At 40.5% G+C, this 26,460-nt stretch overlaps 1 protein-coding gene across 1 annotated transcript in view; it reads right to left on the bottom strand.

Annotated features, from left to right (window-relative positions):
- The window catches only part of st6galnac5a (ST6 (alpha-N-acetyl-neuraminyl-2,3-beta-galactosyl-1,3)-N-acetylgalactosaminide alpha-2,6-sialyltransferase 5a), a 55,549-nt gene extending 48,982 nt beyond the window's left edge, over positions 1-6,567 (bottom strand). Inside the window, exons 1-2 of the mRNA XM_018678081.2 lie at positions 6,391-6,567; positions 5,220-5,429 (exon numbers count right to left, since the gene is read on the bottom strand). Of these exons, the coding sequence (XP_018533597.1) occupies positions 5,220-5,429; positions 6,391-6,405 (225 nt within the window). The 5' untranslated portion in view covers positions 6,406-6,567. The remainder of the gene's footprint in view (positions 1-5,219; positions 5,430-6,390) is intronic.
- Between the last annotated feature and the right edge of the window lie 19,893 nt (positions 6,568-26,460).

Genomic DNA, 26,460 nt, shown 5'->3' with positions numbered 1-26,460 from the left:
CTTTTGTGGCTCCAGAGGGAGCCGTGCCAAGTCTAGTCAGTTAGGGTTGAAGAATACAAGTTTTAAAAGAAGAAAAAACCTGGGGGTGTAGAGTTAGAAAGAAGTGAGTTTACTGGACTCCTGCAGTTTACATTTTCATCTCTGCTTGAGGCTAGCAGCTCGAGGCTACATTAGACACTACCAGCATAGCACACCCCAATCCCTGACCGAACTGTCAATGGTTGAATTGCATAATTAAACACCGTATCACTGGTACTACTGCATTTTTTTTGTGGAATACGCCTTTAAGTACAGTCTCACAAAGCTGCTAGCATGGCTGTAGATTCTTAGCCGTGTTTGTTAAGAAGCCAAAGTTTCAACTTTCAAATCATATGAAAAAGCATCTTGTGTCTTGTCAGACAGGGAAACTCGGCCTGGTTCATTCCTCTCCAGCATGACATCAGGGTGCCCCTTGTGTCTGATAAAGCTCCTCGCTCTTGTCTGCACCAAAATCTCCTCCATTACCACATCTCCACCTGACTTGCAGGATATCAGTAAGGAATCTGCATGATTCTGGTGTCAGAGAGGCAATCAGAGGGAGACGGTTACGCTGCCTCCTCCTTGCATCTCCACAGAGAGACAGGGGAGAGTGGTTTCCTCTCCTCCTCCTCTTCCTCCTCACCGAGAAAATAAAAAGCAAGATAGTGCTAGAAGAAAGGAAATCCCTTGGGATTTCACTCTATCTTTCACTCATGTGTGTTTCTGCCTTCTTCTTCCCTCTTGTCTCATTCTCTCAGGCTGAACCTTTCCTGGGTCCTATATTCTCTTTTATCGTTCTCTCCATCCTCACTCTTTCCTAGTTTTGTCCTCTTCTCTCATTCTCTTTGCCCTTACTCTACAAGAGTTTCTTTCCCTTTTCATCTCTGTGCTAAGTTTTCTTTCTTTGCTTCCTTATCTTGTCCCTCTCCTCCACAGTCTTCACAGCGCAAGTTCAGACCGACCAGTGCTGCTGCATAGATACAAATAAATTAGCCTTGGTTCTGACCTAAATCAAACATGCTGCATTGAAAATCCTTGGTACGTGGGATTTAGTGGATTTTAGATGCATAAATACAATCTGTAACACACAAAAAATATATTAAAATTTTGGTTCATAACCCGTCAAAGGATGGTTCAAACAATCATGGTGAAACTTTTTTTTTTAATGCTCAGGCAAATCTTTTAGCATCTTGGCCAAAAGTCAGCAGAAAACTTATAGGCTTTAAAATGTTCTGTGGGTTGTGATGAGTTTAATACTCTGGTGGAAGATAAAGTGAAATGGTCAAAGGCTGACTGGCACTGCACCCTGCGTGCCAGACGGCTGATATCTTGGAAAGATCAATATGGCAGAGAGGTCAGCAAGCAAAGATGAGGAAGACAAATGTTCATGTCAGAGTGTTTTTTTCCAAACTCCAATCATTCTGTTCTGCGGGAGAACAAATGCAAGGGAAGGCCAACAACTTTTACACTTCTCGATATATACGGGGAAAGCTCATCCGTGTTATCAAACCACAGGGAGGAAACAATGGCTCAGAAAACTGAATGCAAAGAATTTCAATGTTGTACTGCATGCAGTATGCACTACCACATGCTGTAGTAGCAAAGTGCATTCAGATCATAAAGTATTGATTGCAGTTTGTGGTGGCAGAATGTGAAGGGTGATATAATAGCAGGTTTGAAGAAGCATAAATGATGTTCAGTGAAGCCGTGGCCCTAATTGATGTCCCTTGTCACCAAAATGTCAATAAGTTTATTGCCAAGAGAAAAAATAAATTGGTGGTTTACTTATGATGCTCGACTGCTCCTGTCAGCGGGAGAAAATCAATTCTCATCCATAGCTGGGTTTACTGACGCATTACAGACAAATCCTCATCAAATCAAAACGCACACGGTCACTGAATATTGCCATTTCAGGCAGCGAGAAAAAAAAAAAGACGCTGCTGCCTACGTGCCCCCATCAGCTGTCTTAAAATACAACTGACTCATTTCGCAAGTATTTGTGCTCCACTTGACTTTCGAGAGAACTGTGTGACTTCACTGTGAAATAATTTGGATTCAGAGACCAAAACCTAAATAGCCTCTAGCATACTAGCCTCAGCTCTGGACAAGCATTAACTAGATTTTAATGTTCTGGATCACACCAGGGTCCATGATCCACATCCCACACTGCTACAAACAAATTCACACCATTGCAAGTTTTCACACTTAAACGAAAATTCAAATTTTGTTTTCTGGACATGATTTACGATTGCTACAATAAAAATTGTATTCATTACTAAATTACTGAGATCTGGGGAAAGCAGCCACACTCCACACAGCTCCACAATGGAGGCCATTAATGCAACAAACAAGTGACAAACAGACTGTGAAAATCTCCAGCTTCAACCAATTATCTGAACCAAATTATCTGGAAGTGAAACAAAGTTGAATGCATGTGAAATGTTTGTTATAATTATCCACTGCACTGAAAAAAGCATGTTTGTACAAACGTGTGTAGCTGTGCTTCTACAGTATACTTGTGAGGACCCTCACTGACATAATGCGTTTCCCCAGGACCCTAAAAGCTCAAGACATTCTCCAAAGCAGACGCAGACATGGTCACTGACGCTCATGCATGTGCTGTTTATACTGCACTGGGTGTCTGCATTAGGAGGCGTGCTCACACATGGTTGTCAGTGCATACTGTCGGCACAGTCATTCATTCTTAGAGGCACCCACGTAGATTCTTGCAGCTGTGAAAACATGGAAAGTATGACTTATGCTTAATCCTAATCTTAACCATTACAACTGCATGTTTAAGCCAAACCCTTACCTCAAACTAAACCCAGTGCAGGACTGAGGAATGAGCAAAATCATCCTTCTGTTTCTGAGGTGACCTGGTAGCCAACCATGAGCTGCAAAATCCCCTGTTGTGTCCGGCTGGGTGCCTGTGTTAATGTAATCTCTATCTCCTCTTATTCCCTGTCATCACTCTACTGTCTCTGTTAGGGATGACAACACTGTCTTCACTCTCAAGGTCTAAATATTAACTTACAGATTATACAGTTAGATAAAATGAGCAGTACTGGTGTGACGATTCTGAAACTGCGACACAAACATCCAATGTCCACATGTTTTAACATTATGAAATGCTATCAAAACATATAACGATACCGAATAAGGACTAAAATGCAAACATTTTGCTCACATACACATGAAGTCACCAGGACTACATGCACCAGCTAAGTACAGTATGACATTTGTAAAGACAGTATGTTCATAAAAGGTTACCAACATTCATTGAAACTTATAGAGCCGAGTGACTCGAAGGGGAAACTTAATGGACAGACGAGCAGCATTTCTCCTGAGAGAACTCAGCCAGCTGAACTTTACACGTTATAAGTTTCCACACTTGTTGGTTTCTGCACTTTCTTTAAATGAATAATACTTTCACCTTCTGTTGCCAACTTGCTTTACTTTGTCACAAGATTAAGTGACTCCTCAGAGCCCCTGGTGTTTAATTTAGCAAAAGTTCATTTACCAACCCGGCTACTTTTTTTTAACGTTCAAGAAGAATGTGTTGATGTCCAAATCTGTCCAACTGATGCATGTTGGTGCTGCTTGTTTGTCTCATCCACACAGCAACAGCAGGGAGGGGGCTGTCAAATTACTCATATGCAAATCAATATATGACATAATCTCATAATTTAAAGTATGTTTTCCAGCAGCCAACAGATACAGTACTTTCCTTGAAAGAGAGATGGCAGTATTGATTGGCCTGCCATTCAAAGTGTCATCAGTCCTGCCATGGACACATTACTGAGAGAGCCAACTGGGCACAAACCCAGTGGTTTGTGAAGCCCTGAGCAAGAGGCTCTGTTTGAAGTGACTGCTTCTGTCTTGTTCAAAAGTCAATCAACTGGCTACAAAGAGATGCCAGACTCCTACAGAGAGAACCTAAGTGATCACAGAGAGACACAAAACAACTGCAGAGAGACACAAAACAACTACAGAGAGACACAAAGAGAGAAACAAAGCGTCCAAAGAGAGACAAAAAACAACTGGAGAGACACAAAACAGCTACAGAGACACAAAACGACCAAAGAGAGATGCCAACCGACTACAGAGAAACACAAAGGGGCTACAGAGACGCCAGACCCTTACTGATAGAAACACAGTGACCACAGAGTGACAAAAAACAACAGCAAAGAGACACAAAACAACCACAGAGATGCAAAGCAACTAGAGACCCAATTAGGTTTAGCGATACATGTAACAACTACAAAGGAAGGCAAAATGACTACGAAGAGACATAAAGCAATTACACACAGTCACAAACTGACAACAGGGAGACACGATCACAGCCACACCCCCAGCTTATTTGCGATTGTTTTGTGTCTCTCCCAGTCTGGGTTTCTTGCTTCTGTGTAGGAGGAGTGAAGGACCTCTTAAGTGTCTCTGCACAGGGAGGGGCCATTGTCTCATAATCCATCCACGGGAAACTTTCCATTTCCCTAAAATTTAAACATCTAAAATCCAATTGTTGGAGAACTGTTGCATCCATCATCTGGGTCAGTGGTGCAGACCACTAGGCAAAACATCCAACTACCCATCAACCAAATTGCCTCCAGAGAAGCGTGCTGTTGCTGTATGTCGCTTCAAAAAAGAAAAGCCTTTACAAGGTGATTAGGTCTGCTTTACTTGCAGCGCCTTCGCTCCCCAGTACTCACATTGATTGTTTTCTCCTGGCTTGGTAAATAGATGGAAGTCAATACACCCCTACAATGACGTCAGGGTTCACCTAGCTGCAGGTCTCCCGGGTTTATCAATTAGAGTGTAAGAATGCAGCCAAGGATTTCATTTGTAGCCTAAGCTGTTATTAGTAAGGACAGGTGGGTACTGAGTGTGGCGCAACACTGTGCTGGAGAAAATTGTGATAAATGACAGGGAAGAGGGAGGCTCTCTCTAAAGAGCTGTGTAGGTAGAGGGCTGCTGGTCATTAGACTGGAGGAAAGGTGTGTGTTCATGAGTGTGTGCATGTGTATCAGCTGGAGAAAGTGAAGATGTGCTGCAGAAATGGGTTCCTAATGGGAGAAAGTAAAGCCGGCATCACTTTCAAGGGCTTCTGGTGCCTACTTTGCAGTGCATTAGCATCACATTAGAAGCCATTCATTCGCCCGTTTCCTGCATCAAGGGAGACGCGCACAAACACATCTGTTTACCTTATGGTCGATGATGCCACTGTATCCCTGGAGGACCGGGGGGTGAGGCTTGGCCACGCTGACGGAGGCTTCAGTGGGCCGCCGCAGCTGTTCATGTTGTCGGGTGTGCGTGTCGTTAGCGTCCCTGGAAGCGATGTTGAAGCTGCCGTTGTACACGAGGAACAAGCTGGCGCACAGGAGGAGCACGAGAAGCACGGCTACCCCATGGCGCTGACACAAAGACACAAGCAGATGCTGACAAATTAGTCCGTTTGCTCTGAACTGAGTTTAGGCTGCACCTACAGGCTTTACAGCAGATGAGAGGCAACCTGCTTACGGTGACAGACAGACACCATCATCACCCTCAGCTGGTTTGTCAATAAAACACCAACTTCCTGTAGATTCATGTCACGTGCGACCAAAACTTAAAAAAAAAACAAAACACAAAACACAGCTCTCATCGATTAAATTTAAAGGCACTGGCATGACATTGACAAGATGTCGGGCTGTTAATGATCACCTTTACTTAGTTTGCATGCATGCATGCATTTTAATGCACAGGTGCGTTCAGGAGCACATCGGCAGGGTGAATAACAGAGTGCCACACCTCAGAGGACGCAGAAAGCTGTAAAGTAAAAGTTCAGATCGATATCCTGACCTTGTAAGTCAAGAGGGGTAACAGCCTGAGCCTCCACGTTATAAATCCATATTAAATTACAGATAAAGAAGATAAGCAGCTCCTGACACTTTTGATTTGTTTCGTGGCACGGTGCCTAACAAGGATTGTTGGATGTGTGGATTTATTATTTTGTATTTCACAGCTGCCTGAACTGTGCGTGCGTGCGTGCGTGCGCGCGTGGATACAAGTAATATCAAAGCAACAAAATTCCATGCACTTGCTCAAATTAATGCATCTGCATTAACACGCAGAGAAAAAAAAAACAAAAAACAACAAACATTCAGCGCGCTGTGGTCCACGCTGTAGTGTTTATTCTAAGAGAAGCCGGAGCTTTAGTGCCAAACAGAGCGCACAGCTGGATGTCCATTGTTCAGATCCTAATCTTTTGATCCGACTGTGTAAGCTACACACACGGCGGCGTTACGGCAACTGGAGCGCACTTCTCAGAACAATGCTGGATTTAAAAGCGAGCACTAACAGTTGCCTGTAGGGCTACATAGCAGAAACCTTTACCATAGGTGTCTTCATTTTGTGGCGCGCTGTCTTATCGCTGCGGCTCAGTGCGTCTGACTCCACTTTCTCTCATGGTCCAGCGGAATATGATCGCAAATCCCGGATCCGCTCCAGTCCGTCCGCACTGTGCCAGCCCGCCCGCCGCTGACTGTGTGCCTTCAGACCGGAGCCCAGGCGCAATTCATACAGTGGAGAACGAGGCGACAGATGTTCACTATTGTACCTCTGCTGGGTCTTAAAGCCCCCCGAGTTTCAGGGGCCGAAGAGTGGAGGCACGGCGCAGTTAATTAAAAGGACTATACCTGCAAGAGGACGATAAGGCCGTTTTGTTTAATGGTTATTTCCTGCTGAGTAATATTAGATGAAAATCTGTGCTCGGATTACTCTGGAGTACAGTGAACTCACGCCATGTCATCTTTTTGACGCCTGCTGCATAAAATATGAGGTTGATTATAAATGCATGGGACGTTAAAGTAGTGATTACATCCAGTAAAACTACCTAACATTAACACAGAGTGTCTGTTGGCCACTGGTGGGATGTACCAAGCACATTAAGCTTACTTTAAGTAAACATTTCAAGGCACTTGTACTTTCCATGAGCATTTCCTTCTGATGCCACTTCACTTTTACTCCACTGCATTTCAGAGCAATATATTGTTCTTTTTCACAATTTAGAAATTAACACAAAACTTAATATATCTCATATGATACATCATTACATATTAACCACACTACAGTATAGTTGACAATACACACATAATATAATGTGCCAAAATGTACTAATTACAACATCTAAATGCTACTTAAACATGACTTCACCTGTATATTAGTTTACATATATAATTGTACAAGACTCTCAGATTGTATTTGCATTTTACTGTTGACACTTAAAGTGCATTTTGTTTTGTTAGTAATACATTTTTTTTTAACTTAAGTAACATTTTCAGTGCATTTCTGTTACTTGTAATATAGTATTTTTAAATCCTGGTTTCTACTTTAGTAAAACACCTGAGAACTTCCTCCAACACTGCTGTTGGATCCACTTCCTCTTGACCAGTTTCTTTTGTTTTAATGGGTTGCACATTTAATTTTTTCGTTGTTAATCTTGTATACTGAAAGGTGCTATTTAAATAAGGTTGGCTTGATGGCAGCACACCACCCAACCTAAAAACCACAGAGGTATACTGTGCTATCCTTTTTAATCCTAATGTACTCTGTTGATAGAAAAGCTATAAAAGCCTTTAATTTATTTTGGGGTTGAGTTGACTAGTTAGCTGCAGCACCATTAGCCTCAACATGAAACTAAATAGTAGATTAACTAGACACATATGTTGAATTGTGTGTGTATGTGAGTGCTACAGTGTGTGTGGGTGCTGTATTAAAACAGGGATCCTTCTCTAATTACGTCCTTTAGATGTACAGATGCAGCACAAAAGATTCACAGCAGCAAAATAAGTTGACATGGTAAAAACAACAAATAGAAACTTCTTAAAAGCTTTTAAATTTGCAGCTCCAAACTCTTCCTGTGGAGACCCAGACGTGATGTGTTTCATGTTTCAAGCAGCTGAAGTTTACCTTAAATATTAATAAACTTTATATACAGAGCCGTTTTCAAAAACACATTTCAAAGAGGTTTCATGGAGCAGCAGAGAGAGGAAACTACCAAACTAAAAAAACAGCAGGAACAGGGATTTACAGAGACTTTCTGAGGGCAGGAACCATAGAATCACAAAAACAGTTTGTGTTGACACGAAGCCCAGCAGGTTTGCACAAAGCAACATTAAATATAGCTTATTTTTGTTGGTTCAGTTTAGTATATTAACTATACATCTTCTAGTTTTACAACACATAACTGAGGAGTCAAACTATTTTACAGGTTTATTATTCCCTAATATTTTTTTTAAGGAAAGGTTACCACAGAGAGAATCATGGTACTAATTAAGACATTTTAAGATTAAGATTTAAGATTAATTTTTAGGTACTTTAGTTAAAAAGTTTAGTTTAAAAGCAATTGTTGATTTTGAGAGGAATGTCCTTGAATGCAACGTATTAATCCTTCATATATCACATAGCACATTTTTCAGCTGATCTGCTGAGCACTGACTAGAAGACTCTGGGTTAATTAATGAATTAATATAATTATTTGGAGTTATATCATTTGAACATAATTAGTGCCAGATTTTATGATTCTTTCCAGGGCACTTTTATATAAAATTATGAGAAATTTACCATTAATTTATGAACCAGTAAAATAAACTGTGACCATATTTTTGCAGCAGCTGTGGGTGTAGCTGTGCAGTCTCTGAAAACAGAATAAAAATACCTTTAATGCAGAGAAATACTATTAATATTAATGATTTAGAAAACCACATTTACACATACGTATACTCAGATATACATGCATAATATGTACATACTGAATGTAGGCATAAACATGCGCAACACATACAGTGTCGGAACGTGCTAGAATAAGAAATAATGTCAATAAACATAAAAAAGCCAGGGAGAAAAAGAGAGAAGAAGAACACAGAGTGATTTAAAACAAGACAATGATGGATCCAGCCTGACAGTTTCATCCATACGATTGCTGTTGTGGCCTCAGAGAGAAGGTTAACTCCCTTCAGTTATTAACTTAAAGCAAACTGTACTGCCCGAGGCTCTCGTTCTGGGCTTTGACTCATAGATTATTAACAGGTCAGAGATGCTTGCTATGCGTTTGTCCAAGACTTGAAAGGTGATCAATGAAATGTTAAAAATGATGATTCTAAAAACTTGCAGTCGACCAGTGTAGTGAGGCAGATTTAAACCAGAAGTCTTGCTGCTGCAGACTGTACTAACTGTACAGAGGGAATTCTGACAGGAGTTTCAAGTATTACAAGTGTTTTTAAAAAGATATAAAAAGAGCTGTATTTTCAACTAATATAAAAGCATGATTCAACTTTACCAGGTCAGCAGTCAATGTCAAAATATTTTACTTTAGAAATGGTAATCTGAATCACAGATAAAGAAATAAGAGCGTGAAAGAAATAGTTTAACATAAGCAGTAGTAGATAGACAAATGGAGGCAAATGGAGAACCTCAGATTTGAATGACAGAAATTCAAAAACACACAATTCTTGACACTGATAGCGAAATAAAGTACCTATTAAAGGGTAAGGCTGCACATTTTCTACATTTTTCTTACTGTCAAGCATGACAAGACAAGAAAACCAAGGAGTGTATTCTAAGTCTATTTTTCATTAGTTTCAAACTACCCTTTATCTCTCAGCCCCAGGCCCATTCATTGCTAGTTAAGACATAAATCTATAATAATGTATTTTCCTAAAACAGCTGGACACTGCAGATTGTTAGCAAAACAATACCTAAACAGGAGTAAATAGTGCATTTGTTGGGGACTATTTTCAGACTCTGAATTGGTGGATGTAGTGAGTATTTACCAACCCAGTATCCCTACAAAATATCCTTAATTTGGACAATTCCTCTCAGTTGGCAACCGGTTCCCAGTTTCAAAGCCAAAGTAAGAATTAGTGTCCCCTGTATATAGTTTGGAGGTTGGGTTGTTGGATGGGAGTGTAGCACATCAGACTTTCCTGCAGGAGGCTGGAATTTGCATCCCATTACAGACATGCAGAATCATTGTCTGTCCATGTGTCGCATGGAAGAGTTTTCTGATCTGATTCCCCCCGTCAGCAGGACGACATCATGTCTGTGCCTTCAAAACACGTACAAATCACTGTTGAAAATAAATGAGTTTTATGATGAAGCAATGCTACAGTTAAGGTTTAGGGGACCTTTGTTGTCATAAAGGTTTCTCAACCCACTCAGCCAGCTGGACCTCCTCTCTCTGCAGACTTTGTGGGCCTGAAACAATGTCACACCACTTTCTCCTTTGTTTTCAGTGGACAAATTCCTTCGTCTAGTCTCGACTTGACAAGTGTTGCTTCGGCTACACAAACAACGCTTACTTGCCGGGTTATTGTTGGTTGTGGTCTTTTCATGGGTTGTATTGACATTAAAAAAAACATAGAATACCAGCAGACTCGAATTTGAGTTCAGATAGAACAACACCATTTTCAGTCATCAACTCTGGTCACCATGATTGTAGCTTCTATTGACAATCCACAGCACAATGGGCAGTTAAACTACAGTATATATAACAAAGCATCACATCTGGAGTGGCGCGGCTGCACGTTTCACCCCCATTTGCCAGTGATTGTGTATAATCTGCTTATGAAAAAACAGGTCCTCATGAGAGAAGCAAACGAGACTTCCCAGAAGCAATAATCCACATCACTGTCGCCATCACAGTCTCTGGGGAATAATGTGCAATAATGCAGCATAAGGTTGGAAGGCTCAGTAACAACAATAGCAACAACAGCAGCACATCAGAAAAAGCAGTTTCAAAGAAAGGCCATCTTTGAAGTGTGCACTTAGTGAAGGGCAGTGAAAGGGCAAGTGGATCTTTGAGCTTAGAGATATTTTAAAAAAAGTGGGCAAATAGGATGTAACAGAGGTAACTGTTGCATAATTCCTCATGTATTTACGCATTAGATGTTTTGTGCTGGTGCTGCAGAATTATTACACTTAAGAGTAAAACCCATATAATATTTGTGACATGAAGCTGTAATATCCTCCGACTACCCAATGAGCAGACCATTCAGTATAACCTCCGAGGGTTTAAAAGAGAACACAGCCTGTTTTTATGTTTACAGCTCCTCTTGGGAAACAGGACTAAAATGTACCAAAAGTTCAATAGGCACTTAGTCGAAAACAGAGGACATCTACATGGCAACACCTGCACTTTAATTCCCCCAGAGTTGATAAGCTTCTGGTTTTTATCTACAGTCCCTTGACAGGAGTAAAGAGTAAAATTGGAAACTGGAAAAGAATCCAAATTGGCAACATAATATAAACATGAGGAAGCTGTGCCCGATACATCCTCAGTATGATGTTCTATTTAATACATCAAAAAGAATTTAAATTAACACTAGTGACTAAATACCAGCGTCACAAAAATACTACAATTACTACAGCTTGAATGTTATGCTGGTGTTTATGCATTATATATTATACATAACACTATTGTAAGATAAAAGGATCAAATCTCCAGTGACAATTTGCAGAAACTGTTATAAACCCAGAGAGAGAGAAGTCAGTAGTTGCAGCTGCTCGAGTTTAAGTAGTAACCCTGCTTTTCTTTCCTTTTCCATGTCCTATTAAAAGTCTGTGCTTGTAATTCTGCCGGAGTAATCGCTCTTTACCTCTGCTTTTCAAACACCCAAAGACCCAAGGGGGAACATTGTGCAGAAAATCTCAAAATAACTACAGTTTTGCTGAACTTTAACTCAAGCCGTGTCTAAAACAAGTTTCAGTGCGAGTATTCATGAGGGGCCAATGCAGATCACAGCTGTGTGGGTGGCTCAGCTCTATATAATCCCACCATGACGATTGGGTTGTGAGCGGTCATACAAATTTAAAATGCAATCACCACACAGGCAATCTAACATGCCAGTAGCAGCAGGGGCATGTTGATCGATGTAAATGTATCTCGTAACACTGAGGTTACCGCGCTCTCAGAGCTGGGTCCGATCGTCAGGGCCAAGTCGATGATCGTGATGATGTTGATGGTGAGGTTACTGTGAAAGATGGCTGCTGCTGCTGAGCGAATGGACAGCAGCGGATGCTGATCAGCATGTGTTTACGATGCCTATAACACGCAGCAGGGCCTGGGCCCCTACTTATTGCCTGTCGTAGGCCGTTACATGGTTGATTGTCTAGGGTCTGCACGGGCCTATATTTCTCCCTTTTATGTCCTCTCTAATCTGCTGCAGATCTGAATCCCACCTCTGATTTATGAGTGAACGTTGCTCCCTGTGGTGCTGCAGGAGGGGGACTTTGACAAGGGAATTTGACTGGCTTTTTGTCCTTTCCATAATTAGAGAGTACATCCAATTCACCCCGTTCATTACCCCTGGGCCCAGTGACAAATGATGAGGAAGCCTGTTTTAATGCAGGCTCACTGGCTGTCCTGTTCAGGGTGAATGAGCAACAGTGCATACAAGAGAATGGGAGATGGGAGACACATTCACAAGGTAGTTTAATTACCAAACTGTACTACATAAAATGTAGCAGAAACTTGTTATCTTTGCACATCCCACTTAAAAAATATCAGCATGTTTCAAAAAGGAGAGTGAATATGAAAGGAGTTGCCATAAATTACGTATATTTTATATTTCTTCTAAACTTTTTGTAACTTTTGATTTTTGAAAATGTTTTTCTACCCTCTAGACAACCACTGATTTCCATTTATTTCCATACTTCTGTATTTCACAATGGGTCAAATGATGTAAAGTAATGTGAAAGCATGTACTGACTAATGAACAGATACTTATCACCTCACTCTCCAACTCCCCTCAGCGCTACGAGGGCACTTAATTGTCTGCAACTGTTCCCAATGAAAAACCTTTGATAAACCTACTGTATGCTTCCTGCACTGCACCAAACATCAGCCAGAAAATTAGCAACTAACTGGTGAAGAAAGTGGAACAAATAGCTAAAGAGCCAGATTCTACTCTGCGAATCAATGCTCATTAGTGACAGCATAACATAAAACCAGGAGTACGCCCGACCATTATAATCCCACACAGTCATCCATGGTTAAAACAATATCAGCATCATCACCAAAACACACAAAAACTCTGGTCTGGCCTCTGTGAAGATTCTGACTCATTCTGGTCGTGGTTATCCAGGAACAGGACATGGTTGCAGACACTTGAAGATGTTTCGCCTCTCATTCATTCTTCAGTTCCGAATGACTGGTGGGAAGTCCCAGGTATTTAACCTCTGTGGGGTCACTCACACTGCTCAACTACTATAACGACTGTCATTACAACAGCCAGGAGTAAGAGCAAACCAAACGTCTTCAATGGCCTTGATAATAACCCCACAGAGGTCAAATACCTGGGACTCCCCACCAGTCAGTTCAAAGCTGAAGAAGCCCTTGATTCAACTCTTCTTGGATGCTCTGGTATGGTCCTTTCACTTGGCTGGAAGTAGCATCTGTTGTGAAACTCAAAACATTCCCTTTTAGTTTGCCCCCTTCTTCTCTGCAGGAATGTGGGATACTGTGGGCTCTTTGTGTAATAAGCACATTGTTAACATGATAATGACAGCTGACAGGTCATTAGGGGAGAAATGAATGGATTGTATTACCAGATGGCATGAAAAAATGAAGCCCATTCATGTTGGACTGCAGGTAAATTAGAAAACAGATAGAGTTTCCAGGACCGGGTTCAATTAAATAACGTCAGTCATCAGGACCATTCTCATGAAAATAACTCAGAGCCCAAACAAGATTTAATCCTGCCCTTTTACCCAGTAAATTACAGTCATTACACCACAATCTGTTCACTTGGTGTGTATTTACAGTTGGTGTAGCAAGGCCAGGACATTGTCCACTAGGGGATTTATTTGCTCTCCATATTTGTTGACTGTGGACACGTCAAGAATAGGGAGATGGGTGTCCTTTGCTCTGAGTTGGCCTTTAATTAAATTGTTCCCTCAGGCATGATGGAAGAGGGAATCTAGTTTCAGGGGTGACTGGGCCACAGGAACAGAGGGAGACCCAACGCTTTGTTTGTGAAGCCCCGGCTTTCCTGCGTTTCTCTGCCGGAGGCGAGACAAGCACTCAGAGTCTGACTTTGCCAAATGGGAAAGCAGCTCGGTGGTGATGCATCAGTGTCCCCCTACTACTCATATAGCCAATCATCCTCAAGGTACGTATAGGTCATTTATATACCACTTTATAGCAGTACTTCCCAACCTTGAGACAGGAGAGACAGAAACTGCTCATCCTTTTCTTTAATGTCCCCACAGGGGAAATTTGGCCTATAGACAGGTAACTAAGTTAGCTACAAGTCAGTTAAAAACAAGAGAAAAGTATTGAGGACTTTACTTACAAGAAAATAGTTCCACAGGGCTCTGTCCTTGGTCCACTTCAGATTGTAAATATGTGTACAAAGTATTTACCAAATTCATGTCAAGGAGCAGGTTTTCAGATGTATGCAGATGATACTATGTATCTGGTTGAATTATTCCCTTAGTGTTTACTGATTTGAAAACTAATGTCTAACACGTAACATCAAGAAAACCAAGCAAAATATACTTTTATCCAAGGATAAGCCCTGATCAAAAGTTAAATTTAATAATTTTATTGAACAGGATTTAGAAGTGAAACATCTCAGTATTGTATTAGTTCCCATCTAGAATTTTAAAACATGTAAAAATGGTGAGCATTTACATAAGCTTTTACATTTTGCAGTGATTGCGTACCATTCTACTCTAACAGTTTTAATAATTGATACTAATTAATGATATATAAGTTATTATGCAAATTCTTGGTCATAGGCAGCATCTACAGCAATCTAGCCTAATTTTGGATTAGGAAGCTGAAACTCAATATGGTAAGATGTGATCACTGTATTACATTTTCTAATATTAGTATTATCTCTGGATGCATATACATATTATAAATGCACATTTTGGGACTGGCATTGCAAAGCAGCTATTCATGTTAATGTATTTGCACTGGCCCATGCGATGTACTGTACTTGTCTCAAAGAAAATAAGTTCTACATAAAGAAACAATCTGAAGACGTAAACTGTGACAAGGGGTCAAAAAGGTTGAGGTCTGACTCTATATTTTCCACAATGTTTTTTCCTTTTCTGTTCTGCTTTGGAATATATTTTGCTGCTGGGGCAGCATTGTGGGGTGTAATAAATGCTTATTGGTGCTACTTTTATTGCTTATTTCAGCTATAGCGCACAACAATTTTTAACCCAATTCAGCTAAAGAACTGCATTATTCCTCTTCTCTGTTACATCAAATCTAGGTGTAACGCAACTCTTCCCTAAATGTTGCTGTGCTCGCTGCCATTAACTTGTCCATTCTCCATTCCAGCTAATGGAAATTCACATTTGGTGTACCTAAGTGCCTCTCTGAAAGTGCTGCTCTAATGTCCCATTCTCAGCCCCCTCCATTTAAATCGTTATTGAAAGTCACGCTGAAATCCAAAGAAAGTTCTCCCTCGATGGTCAGTGGTTGCGAGGCAGATTACAGTTTGTGTCCAAGGTAATTTCAGCACCGAGTGATTTTCTCTCCACCCTAATTTCCCTGTGAACACAACAACCTGGTCGCCTCGCCACCTGAGCCAAGAGACTGGAAGCCAGACTCCCATAAATGAAGCCGTCCCTTCTCCTCTCTAATTCCACTCCCTGGTTATAACTGACTGAGGTACAGGCCAGGAGTCTGTCTCTCCCTCTTTGGCTGACAAATGGTTTGGCTGTACAAGTAATGGCTAATTAACTTCCTGAATATGATTGTTTATCTGACTTTATGATCTGACTGTGTGCCAGTTTGTCTGCCCGCCTGCCTGTGCTTCGTCGGTGAGTCTGTCTGAAGGCAGACCGGGCTGCTCCTGCATTAGCACAAACTCACCAGATGCTCTGGCTGCATGCTCTGTGCTTCAGCGCTGGCAGCATGCCACTGCTCCTGCTTCACTAGGCTAATGTAAATGCACCGTCTCATCATCTGGGCCCGGAGGGAGGCACACTCTTCTGCCCCGACATGCTCACTCTCGCGGGGGGGAGCGAACGGGCCAGATGCTCGGGAAGGTTTCCTGGGTGACGAGGGAGCTATCAGAGGTCAGGAGTGAAGGACTGCAAAACAGGGAGGCTGGAACCATTTGTAAAGCTGTCTGTGAGTGCAAAAGCCAAGGTAGTCCTGCCTTTCCAAAACAGCAGCCATTCTCTCAGGAACATGGAGTACTGAAATGTGTCATTCAGTATTTCTAAAATGAAAATGTTTTCAATCTTTTTTGCAAATGTTTTCTCCACTTAGCCCTTTTGCACATCTCTTGTTGTATTCTCAGTGGTATCAAGAGGAAGCCCTTAATTTGACCTCAGTAAATAGTGCAGCTCTCCTCTTGACTAATTTCTTCCTCTTAATGGCAGAAGGTTTGGCAAGAAGCAGTGAAACAAGCTTTGTTTGGATGAAGTCCTTGATCGCTGTTGCTCAGGAGATGTCACAAGAAGTTGGAGAGTATTTCTTGGCTGTTATTATATTTCTCAGTTAAGGGGGGAAAGGAATTTGTGATTAGGGATGATGGTGTGTCCATATTATTGTAAAGAACATACAGTTTACATTTACAGTGAATCACAAAGGAACAGATAACTGAATTAATATGGGCACATAAAAGTAGCTTGTGCAAATTAAATAATACAAACCAATGAGCACAAAAACGGCACAAATATAATAAAACATATATACAATAAAATGGGACACAAAATGTTCACAGTAAAAATATAAAGATTTACTTCTATTATGTTTCCTTCGTCATACAAGTAGAGAAATCCCACTGATAACCCTTAAAAAAAAAACAAAAAAAAAACCATGATCGTTCCCATTGCATATCCAAGTTGTTTTTGTGCCTAAACTTCACCAACTGAAACATTTTTAGAGATCTGTAAAGATTTTAGAAAGATCAGACAAATTATTTTGGTCTGCCGTTGGGAGGATTAGATCAATTTCATTTCTAAAAGGCAGTTACAAAAGATGTACAAAAGATTTGTCGGGTAATTATTGGTCTTTGCAATCATGGATTGACAGAGCAAATGTCATTAATTTTAACCAGCTGTATCAGGCTTTGTCTGACTTTTCCACTGGTAGAAATAGCCAAATACCTGTTTGAATATACTCCGTGGTAGCACAGACTTGTCTTTTAAGAAACACAGCTGGGGAGGTTCTGGAAATAATTTATGCTACCACCCTCTAATACTTGATCACTCATGCTTCCAAAAAGGAGAGATAAAAGAACAATTCCTACATTAAATGAAGGAAAATATGTGCTTCATTTTTACACCTCCAACATTAATTATCATCCCAGAGTCCCATTTTTTCATTTTAAGTTTAACTAGAGTACAATAATACAGAATTTCATTAGTGAAAAATAACATTTTCAAAATTCAACAAGAGCATTTCTCTCCTGAAACAGTGCCTCTGTTACTCTTAATAATCCACAGAACACACTGTTTTCACAGTGACTTATTTCTTCAGTTGAAAGTCAATCCCATGAAAAAGGCTCTCAATCTGCAAATGTAGCTCGAAACCTGGGCACATAAAACCAAAACCATCTGCATGGCTACATATCATTAGAGATAAATGAGAAAATATATTTTGTAAGTTTGGAGAAAATATCACTTTAAAGTGTCCTAACTAAAGAGAATTCAATAATTATAAAAGCGTATAGGTAACTTTTTAAAAAGGAGTTATCATATTTTGTCATTTCCTGGGTTCTGCTGTATAGAATCACAGTTCAGATGAACCAGAGCTTGTCACGAATGTTCAGATATCTGCAGGAAGCACTGAGACAGATAGACAGCCCCGCTGTTGAAGAACCAGGAATCCTTTCATCGCTCTGCACAAGTTTTTTTTTTTGTGGAAGTATTCTTGCGCGATATGTGATTGGTTTGGACAGATCTAATTTTCAGGAGGCTTTTGAAAGCTTCTCTGTCTCTGTAGTGCGAGAATCCCCAGAGAGATCAGTGCTGCCTCAGAGGATTGGACAGACAAGCAAACCGCTCAACATACACGCCGGGTTTCTAAGGCAGACATGATAACTGTGCTCATATAATGTTTGGTTAGAAGGAGAACAACGGCTGTGAGTGGCTGTACTGCAATTTTACTTTGCTTCAGGGCTAAAAAGCTGCTGTAGTTGGTAGCATATTTTCAGCAGTGTGCGGATTCATCAAACTGTCAATGGATTCCAAAAATTTTTGTTGGCGAGCACAGTCAGTGAAATCTTTCATGTCTTCAGCTGCCTGGCATGGCTGCAAATGCACTGTGAACATCTCCTCTCACAGCCTGTAAAATCACAGTCATCACTCAGATGATTGGAGGCAGTTCTTTTCCGATTTCAGATAGGCCATGACTGGCTGCAGTGTAATGGTTAGCGAAGCTGGTTTGTGAAAGTGGAACATTGCCAGTGAACTTACACTATGAGGAATGGTCTAAAAAGTAAAAATACTGCATTCAACTAAAGAGAAAAACAAAGCTGGGTGGAACCATATTCAAAATCGAGCAAGCACAAAAAGAGTCTGCACACCCAATATATCGGAAGCCTCTTTAAACTCTTTTTTTAGTTTCAGCTGTGGGGCTGAGCGGAGTGTTTTACACCTGTTACCAATAATGAGTGTCAATCAGTTCATCACCAGCAGGTTACCAAGTGGCTACGTGTTGTCCTTTACAAGTCATACTGGAGGAGGACATAAGGTCACATAATCTGTATGTACTGTTTGGAAAGGTCTAGGCACTAAAACAGCTTGGTCATGGTTTGGACTAAAACATGATCATGGTTAAAAGAAACAACTCTGAAAGTTTCAAACAGTTATGATCCAGTGTCTTGTCAACCCATCCATCCACCCTGACCTCCTGCCTACACAGACACACACAGACACAAACAGACACACACAGACACAGACTTGCTCCAGTCATAATTATAACAACCACTAGAGGGCTTTGTCACTTGAATGTGAACGTGTTGATTCCGGGCATTTGCCGATTAAATTCACACGACTGCCAGAGGTTGCTTAACAATAAGAGGCAACTAATAAGCTGCTTCCTCCATTGACCTATGGAGTCGTTATTAATGGTTGGGCAGCCTCTCAGCTGCACAGGTGTTTTCCCTCATTCTGGATAATTAGACCTCTGCTCACGCTAAAGTTTTGCAGAGTTATACTGTGAATTATGTGAGGTCATTAAAACTCCATGTACTAATAAGAATTATAAAAGGTTTAAGTTGTAAAAAGTGCAGCAACCCTCTGGGGTGTAAGGGAAATGCCAATCAAGTGCTGTCTGGGGAACAAGTAAGAAAGAGGAACATAATTAAAAAAACATTAAACACAGTAACCATAAGGGTTAAATGACAAGCAGATTGCCTGGATACCAGCGAGCAATCACTCATTTATAAAAGCAGAAAGAAATTAAATTACCCAAATGGATATTGTACTACTGATACAGCTATTGTTGATATACAAGCCTATTGACATCTTATGCCAGTACACTTACAGATTAAATGTGAATGCAACGACACAACACACTTTCACATGAAACATAACAGCAAAGGGCACGTCAAAGAAAGTGACATTAAAGCACAGGCTCTGCACCGGTGGTAGTTAACTCCACAGACATTTAGTTACTCTTAATTGGGCTTAATTAGCATGACCAGCAGTAGCAGACATGGAAAATGAAAGGATTATCTTAAAAGGAAAGGAACGTTCATGAACCTATATGACTTTGAAGTACTTATAATTCAATGGAAGCACACAACAGGCACAAAAAAAGGCAGCACACCCATTGTGGCACCTTAATTGGCTTCTACTGGATTTAAGAAAAAACACTCCTGAACAGGGTTTTCATGTACTACACTGGGGACACTGGATATACCACTCTAAGAGGAGCAGGGTGGAACAGTGCAAGTGACGCTGGCCTCTGCATTACTCGTACTGATGAACTCCTAAAAGACCCCTTAGCTCTACAGAGTATTTTAGTCTATTTTAAATCGTGTTTTTGATCTGCAGCTCTCAAAAGGACACCTGAACAACTGACTAGCCAATGAGGAACGTAGCATTTTGCAGCTAAGGATATTTTTCAGGGGAGAATGACTGTTGTACTTTGTCATGTAAATTATTGTTACCATGACAATGAAGGTAAGGTATGCCTGGTACCTGGGTCACAGTGCATAAGACTGCATGTTTTGTATATATCAAAATTAAAGCTGTAAAGTAACTAGTTACTATAGGTTCCAAATATATATAGTAGAGTAAAAAAGTACATTATTTGCCTGTGAAATGAATCTCTGAATTGTACTGTAGTTGAGTGAGTGGTTACAACCCGCTGGGTTTAGTGGAGCTTCTCAGACTGTGGGTGTGCTGGGAAGCTCCCAGGGGAGGCACAGCACCTAACAGTGTGATTGTAAAGCAGGGTGTTATAAGAAAAAGTGTTTACTTCCAGGAAACTTTCCCAGTCACTCAGCACTCCCCTTGATCCTCATGCACCTTGAAAGCAGCTGACACCTCCCAGCAGTGTATTTGACAGAGTAGTCAATCACTTCTGTCTGCTGTCACACACACCAGGACATCAACAGCATAACACTGGAAAAATGCACTGGAAATGAATAAAGAAAACCTGTGGCTAATGTATTTGGAGGAATATAAATAGGCATCAGAGGGGGTGATTGATTGAGATGAGCGAAGGGAGGCTTTCCGGAGATAAGACCTTTTAGAGCAATTCAATTACCTTGAGGCCCACAGGAAATGTAGGATGTTATAAACTTTGATTACATCAAAGTTGATGAAAGGACGGGAGGAGATGGTTGTAAACAGGGACATTAACTGAGACATTATTTAGCTTGTGGTCATATATTACACAATCCTAGCTCTAGTCGATGCTAAACACTCATTTCTGCTATTAAAGCAGCTGAATCATTACCGAAAATTTCCAAACACAGACTCCCAAAGAATACAGTGTAGCTATCCATGACAGAACCAAGATTTATTTTGTCAGAACTTCGGCTGCAATTAGTCACAGCTGAATGTTTTCTGTTGCCTCTGATAATCTGAAAATTGCTGACATTTAGTGCCAGCCTGTACACTTTATCCTTCGAAACACTCCTGATTCCTGACAGGCTCGATATGCTCAGAGAAAAGTGAAGATGGGAGGATGAGTGACTACTGGAGGAGGTGGATGTAATCAATATAAACATGAGGCAATTAGTGTAGCGCTCATATTTCTTTAGGGAGGTGGGTGTAAAAACGTGGCGATCAAAGTGATGTCTGCTCCACGAGAGTCATTAATGAGGCACCAGAGCGGCTACAGGGATATATTGTTAAAGAGCCTTTAAGAAACCTGCATGGAATTAATTAAAATGCAATGCATGCCTCCATCTTTCATGCACTTTACAATGTTATGGATAATTTTAAATGTTACCAGACAGGGAAAAGAAAAATAGGACCGGCTGCTGATTCCAACATGGACTCTCTCATTTATTTCTGCTACAAACTGAGAGTGGGGACAGTGTCTGGACTGGTTGGCCACTTTGAAACCAGTGAAATACACCAATTAACAGGATCTGGCGGCAAGCACGAGCACCGGCGCCAAGTGGACAGGACAGAGTCCAAAAAGCATGATGTCGGCACTCACTTTGTCCACAGCCCTCATGAAACATGCAAATGAGCGGAAACAGGGATGCAAACATTGAAAAGGCGCAAAAACAAACAAACACAAACACAAACATACCATTTGAGCCTCGTTCGCAGCAAGAGATTACTGCTCGGGGGAAGGTGATATGTTATGATGTGTTTTGACTTGATGAATCCCACATACACCTGACTAATTGGCTGCATCTGTCAACAAACAACAAAACTGTCATTAGTGTAGCAGATCAAAAAAAGTGGAAAAAAAAACATGAGAGATATAAGTTTTCATTTAAGAGAGCAGACAGACAACGTGGACTGAATGAAATGTCAGAAAAGGGGATAATTAGCTTCAATCATTTATTAAAAACAACTTTCAGATACAGGGTACAAAAGTCATGTGGTGCAAAGGGGGATTTTTACAGATATCACTGCCTGTGGGCTAGAAAATGATCTGAATGATAAAACCTTACAGAGAACAGCGCAGTAAGGCCGTAAAGTACAACTACAGGACACAAGGGAGAAATCAATGTGTGAAACTACACCCAATAACACAAACAGTACAACGGTAACATGGTGTTTTCCCTCAGTGTTTGGCTTAAAAAACATTTTCAGATGATTCGTTAAGACAGACCGGGTTGAATAAACAACCCACATGCTGGGATTTTAACTACCACACATTAAGAGGCTACTGTTGCTCAGCAAAGTTACATTTTGTTGCATTAACCACCATCTAGAGCTAGCTTCATATTTAGCATACAAGCATGAGAGTGGTATCAGTCTTCTCTTCTAATTCACGGCACTGAAGCAATGAGGGGGATTTCTCAAAATGCTTAACTTTACTATTACTCTCATTACATATGAGAGAGCATGTAGAGGTTAGGTTCCTTGTTAACTGTTATTACAAACAGGAAAAATGCCTGCTCTGAGACTTAGATATGTGAGAGATTCTCTAATCTACAAAACAGACATTTGCTGTGTCCCAAATCCATACAACATAGTAACAGTAAACAATATTAACTGTCATGATATACTGTTTTTACAGTTAACATACACAATAATGTTAATTCTAATTTTTCACTAATAGGAAATTGTGCAAAAGGTACAGTAACTGACAAAAACAAGGTGTTTTGCTAAAATATTTAGACAGGGCATACAGCTGTGACAACAACTTTTATGTCACACTGAGGGACAATAATGTGTTTTACATAAATAACACTCAAAAATCAGGTTACAGTATGCATATTAACCTATCTATGGCACAGACTACACAGCGTTCTGCAGCATTTCCAGTGTGAATATATTACATACTAAAAATCTCAGAATTAGTCTGTTGGATAAACTTGGGACACAGCCAATGTGTTTTTTTAAACAAAACAAAACCAATTGACATGACCTTTTAAGGCTGAACAGTAACAGAAAAAAAGCACTTTCCTTCATCTACATTGTTTACCTCCAATTCCTTCACCCCTTATATTTTATAATTACCATGGTTAAATGTCCCTGAGCTACGATAATGCTACATATTGTTGCACCATCTGGCTGCAGAGAGCACATCCTCCTGCAAATATGTTTCCGAGGTCAAACACTCCACAAGAACAAATTCGCAAACATTGAATTGAAAAGATTCCAGTTGTCTCGTTGACCTTGCTCAGTTAAGCTGTGCACATAACACAAAACATTAACGTGTGCCAGCTGCCAGCAAAACAAAAAAGGCAAGGAGGGGAAAAAAAAAAGCAAAAGTAAATATGGGGTCAGGCTGGAATTTAAAATGAGATCTAACAGTCAAGGTAACGGACATGAAAATGGGTTGTCTCTCTTCAAGTTTAGGTAGACTGAAAAACTTGTGTAATTTTTTCTCCATTTATTCGACAGCTCATTAGTTTCTCTGTTGTTGTAAGTTTGTGCAAATTACATCATGTCCATTACTCGCATTGCTCAGACATCAGGTTCCCTGTACGGCTCCACCCAGCACTTCTGAGAAATGAATGGGCTTTGGAGGCGCGCTTGCAGCTATTTAGTTATTAGTTAATACATCAGCCATGTCATTGTACTGTCTCAGGCTTTCATAAAGAAGATGGAAGAGCCTGCTGGTTTGATGTGGCCAGCTCAGCACATGGATACCCAACACCTTGGTTTATTACCTCTAAAGATATAATAGCACAGTGTTCACCAAGTGAACAGAACAGAGCAGAAGTGTTTATGTATGTGTAGCTGATGCTATGTAACTGAGTCACCCCTGCAGGGCTAAAGACATTGTGTTGATGCTGGTCAGCTCAGGCAGACAACAACTCAAACTGTCAATTAATTAAACTAAAGCCAAAGGGGGTGTAACAGCATTATCCAAAAATACTTTGTTTGTGCTGTGGAACATTTTGATAAATGTCACAAAGGGAAAGACTTGGCATCCTCCTCGGGAACTGCATGACAGTTAGAGATTAGTATTTTTTTAAATGAGAGAAAAATCATATGTATTCAAATACACTCTGTCCAGCCACATCTTCAGTTACACCTCATTTACACCTGGTATTAAAGCGTGATCTTTATCTTGTGTTCGGATCTTAAAAAGGATTGGATGGTTTATTATCTAGATAACGAATCTAGATACAGATTGCATTTTAATACTGAGTGCAAATGGGATATAAGTGCTTAGGCTGAAAAGGTATAATGTCAGGGACAACGTCAGGATAAATGACAATCACAACGTGTGACTGAGAGTGTCGCCTGCTAAAATATCTGCTGGCTGCTTTGCTCCCTTGTCTTAGAAATACATGTTTCACTTTCTTTCACTTTAGTCAGATAAAAGACGTAGAGATCAACTAGTGAGGAACAGGAGAAAAGACGTAACAACATTGACATATCTTATGTAGAAACATAACATCTTGGTGCATTTCAGATCCGGCAACACCCTTAGACAGAGACTGGTTCATCCTAAGGACAAGACTCCCAAACACAAGTTGAGTAACCTTGTGTACGCTGTACAATGCAGGGAGAAATGCTCAGACCTGTACATAGCTGAAAGCAAACAACCACTCCACAAGCGCATGGCACAACACAGGAGAGCCAGCCATCTGAAGGAGAAGGGACACTACAACAAGGTCCACATGTTGGACAGAGAAAACAGATGGTTTGAGAGAGGAGTAAAAGAGGCCATCTATGTCCACCTGGGACGTCCATCTCTAAACAGAGGTGGTGGCTTACAACACCAACTTTCAGCCACCTACAATGCAGTCCTGAGATCTTTACCCAGGAGACTTAAGCCCCATTCACACCTTGAGACATGTGACCCTAACGACTCACATGATATCAGAGTGGGGCAACGACCCACTAATGAGTCACACCTGGGCTCATGCGACCCTAATGACTCCCATAACCACCCCCAGAGGTTAAATACCTGGGACTCCCTAACCAGTGTTCAGAACTGAGGAAGCCTTTCGGATGAGAGGTGAAATGTCTTCAAGAACCTAAAAGAAGTCCTGTTGCCTTCAACTTCAGCACTTAAGACTGCCTTGTTTCATGTGACATGGAAATAACACTGTCACTGGAGCCAATTGCATGTCCTCTTTCTTTGGCCATCATCTTTACAAGTTTGAAGATATATTATCAAATAATTCAAATAATAATAATTATTTTGAGATACTAAGTCATTGTAATGACTTGAAGGATCTTTTTTTCATCACATTGATGGAGATGGACTTCCATATTCTAGTTACCACAAGTGGATACTGGAAAACAAATATGTTGTCAGTGAACAGTCCGCAACTATGAAGAGCCACTCATAGAGCCCTACTGTATAAAAATCAGGCTGTGTGGGTGGCACCTTTATATCCTGCAAAATGTATATGCTATTGTAAATTAGTAGTATATGAATGTAGTGAATACAGAGAGGATACAGATTTGTAACTGAGCCTATGTTAAAAACTGGGAGTGCGGATTTGAGAGAAGTGGGCCTTTACCAGGCAGGGAGGGGTAAGAAAAACATGATATTGAGTAGCATTATGCTTGTGTGTTTGACTCCAACAGCCAGGGTGTCTCAGCTTCAGCTGCTTCAAGTTTGTCTCTGAATCTGCGTCTTATGAGTCCCCAAAATTTATGAAAGTGCAATTCTAAAGTGCTAGAGTGTCCCTTTAAGTTTCTATCTCGATACTTTATTCATTACTGTAGCATAAAAACCATGGATGTAGGTATTATTATTTCAAACTCATGTTTATTTATGCAGAAGTTACATAAAATCCCAAACTCCCAAGAAACTGTCTGAACTCAGCACATCTCTGCTCCTCTACTGATGTTTCAAAAATCTCATGAGACACCAGATTTGAGTTGACAGCTCAGCTCCGGCTCCATTCATTTAACATGAACACATTTCACCAGGTTTCTTACATTCTGATGCTGCTTACTCTGTTTTGTTTCGAGAAGGAACTTAATCATATAAAAAGGGGTTTCAGGTTTTCTTTAATCCCCACAGTGAAGAAAAGACACAGAAGACAGAATCCACATTGGTAAAAATAAGAACATTCACAATATATCTAATTTTACCTAATGAAGACAACAAATGACAGAATAATACATATAATCACTACTTATTTTTCAACAAAACTTACATTTCAATAACCTGCAATAATCCATGCAGCATTTGGATGTTATTTTACCAACAATAAAAATGAGTGTGTTAGCCGAGTTAGCAAAAACAACTTTTCTTACATTGTAACAACCTCAGTGTTATATTACATTCTATGTAACTCAAACACACTCAAAGTTACAACTTTCACAAGGACACTTGACCTGGAAAAACGAAAAAGGAAAAGTGCTTTACAACACAAA

This window comes from Lates calcarifer, linkage group LG4 (assembly GCF_001640805.2).
Source record: "Lates calcarifer isolate ASB-BC8 linkage group LG4, TLL_Latcal_v3, whole genome shotgun sequence".
In the NCBI taxonomy this organism is placed as follows: Eukaryota; Metazoa; Chordata; class Actinopteri; family Centropomidae; genus Lates; species Lates calcarifer.
The sequence above is the reverse complement of the archived record's forward strand: the minus strand, read 5'-3'. Positions and strand labels throughout refer to the sequence as shown.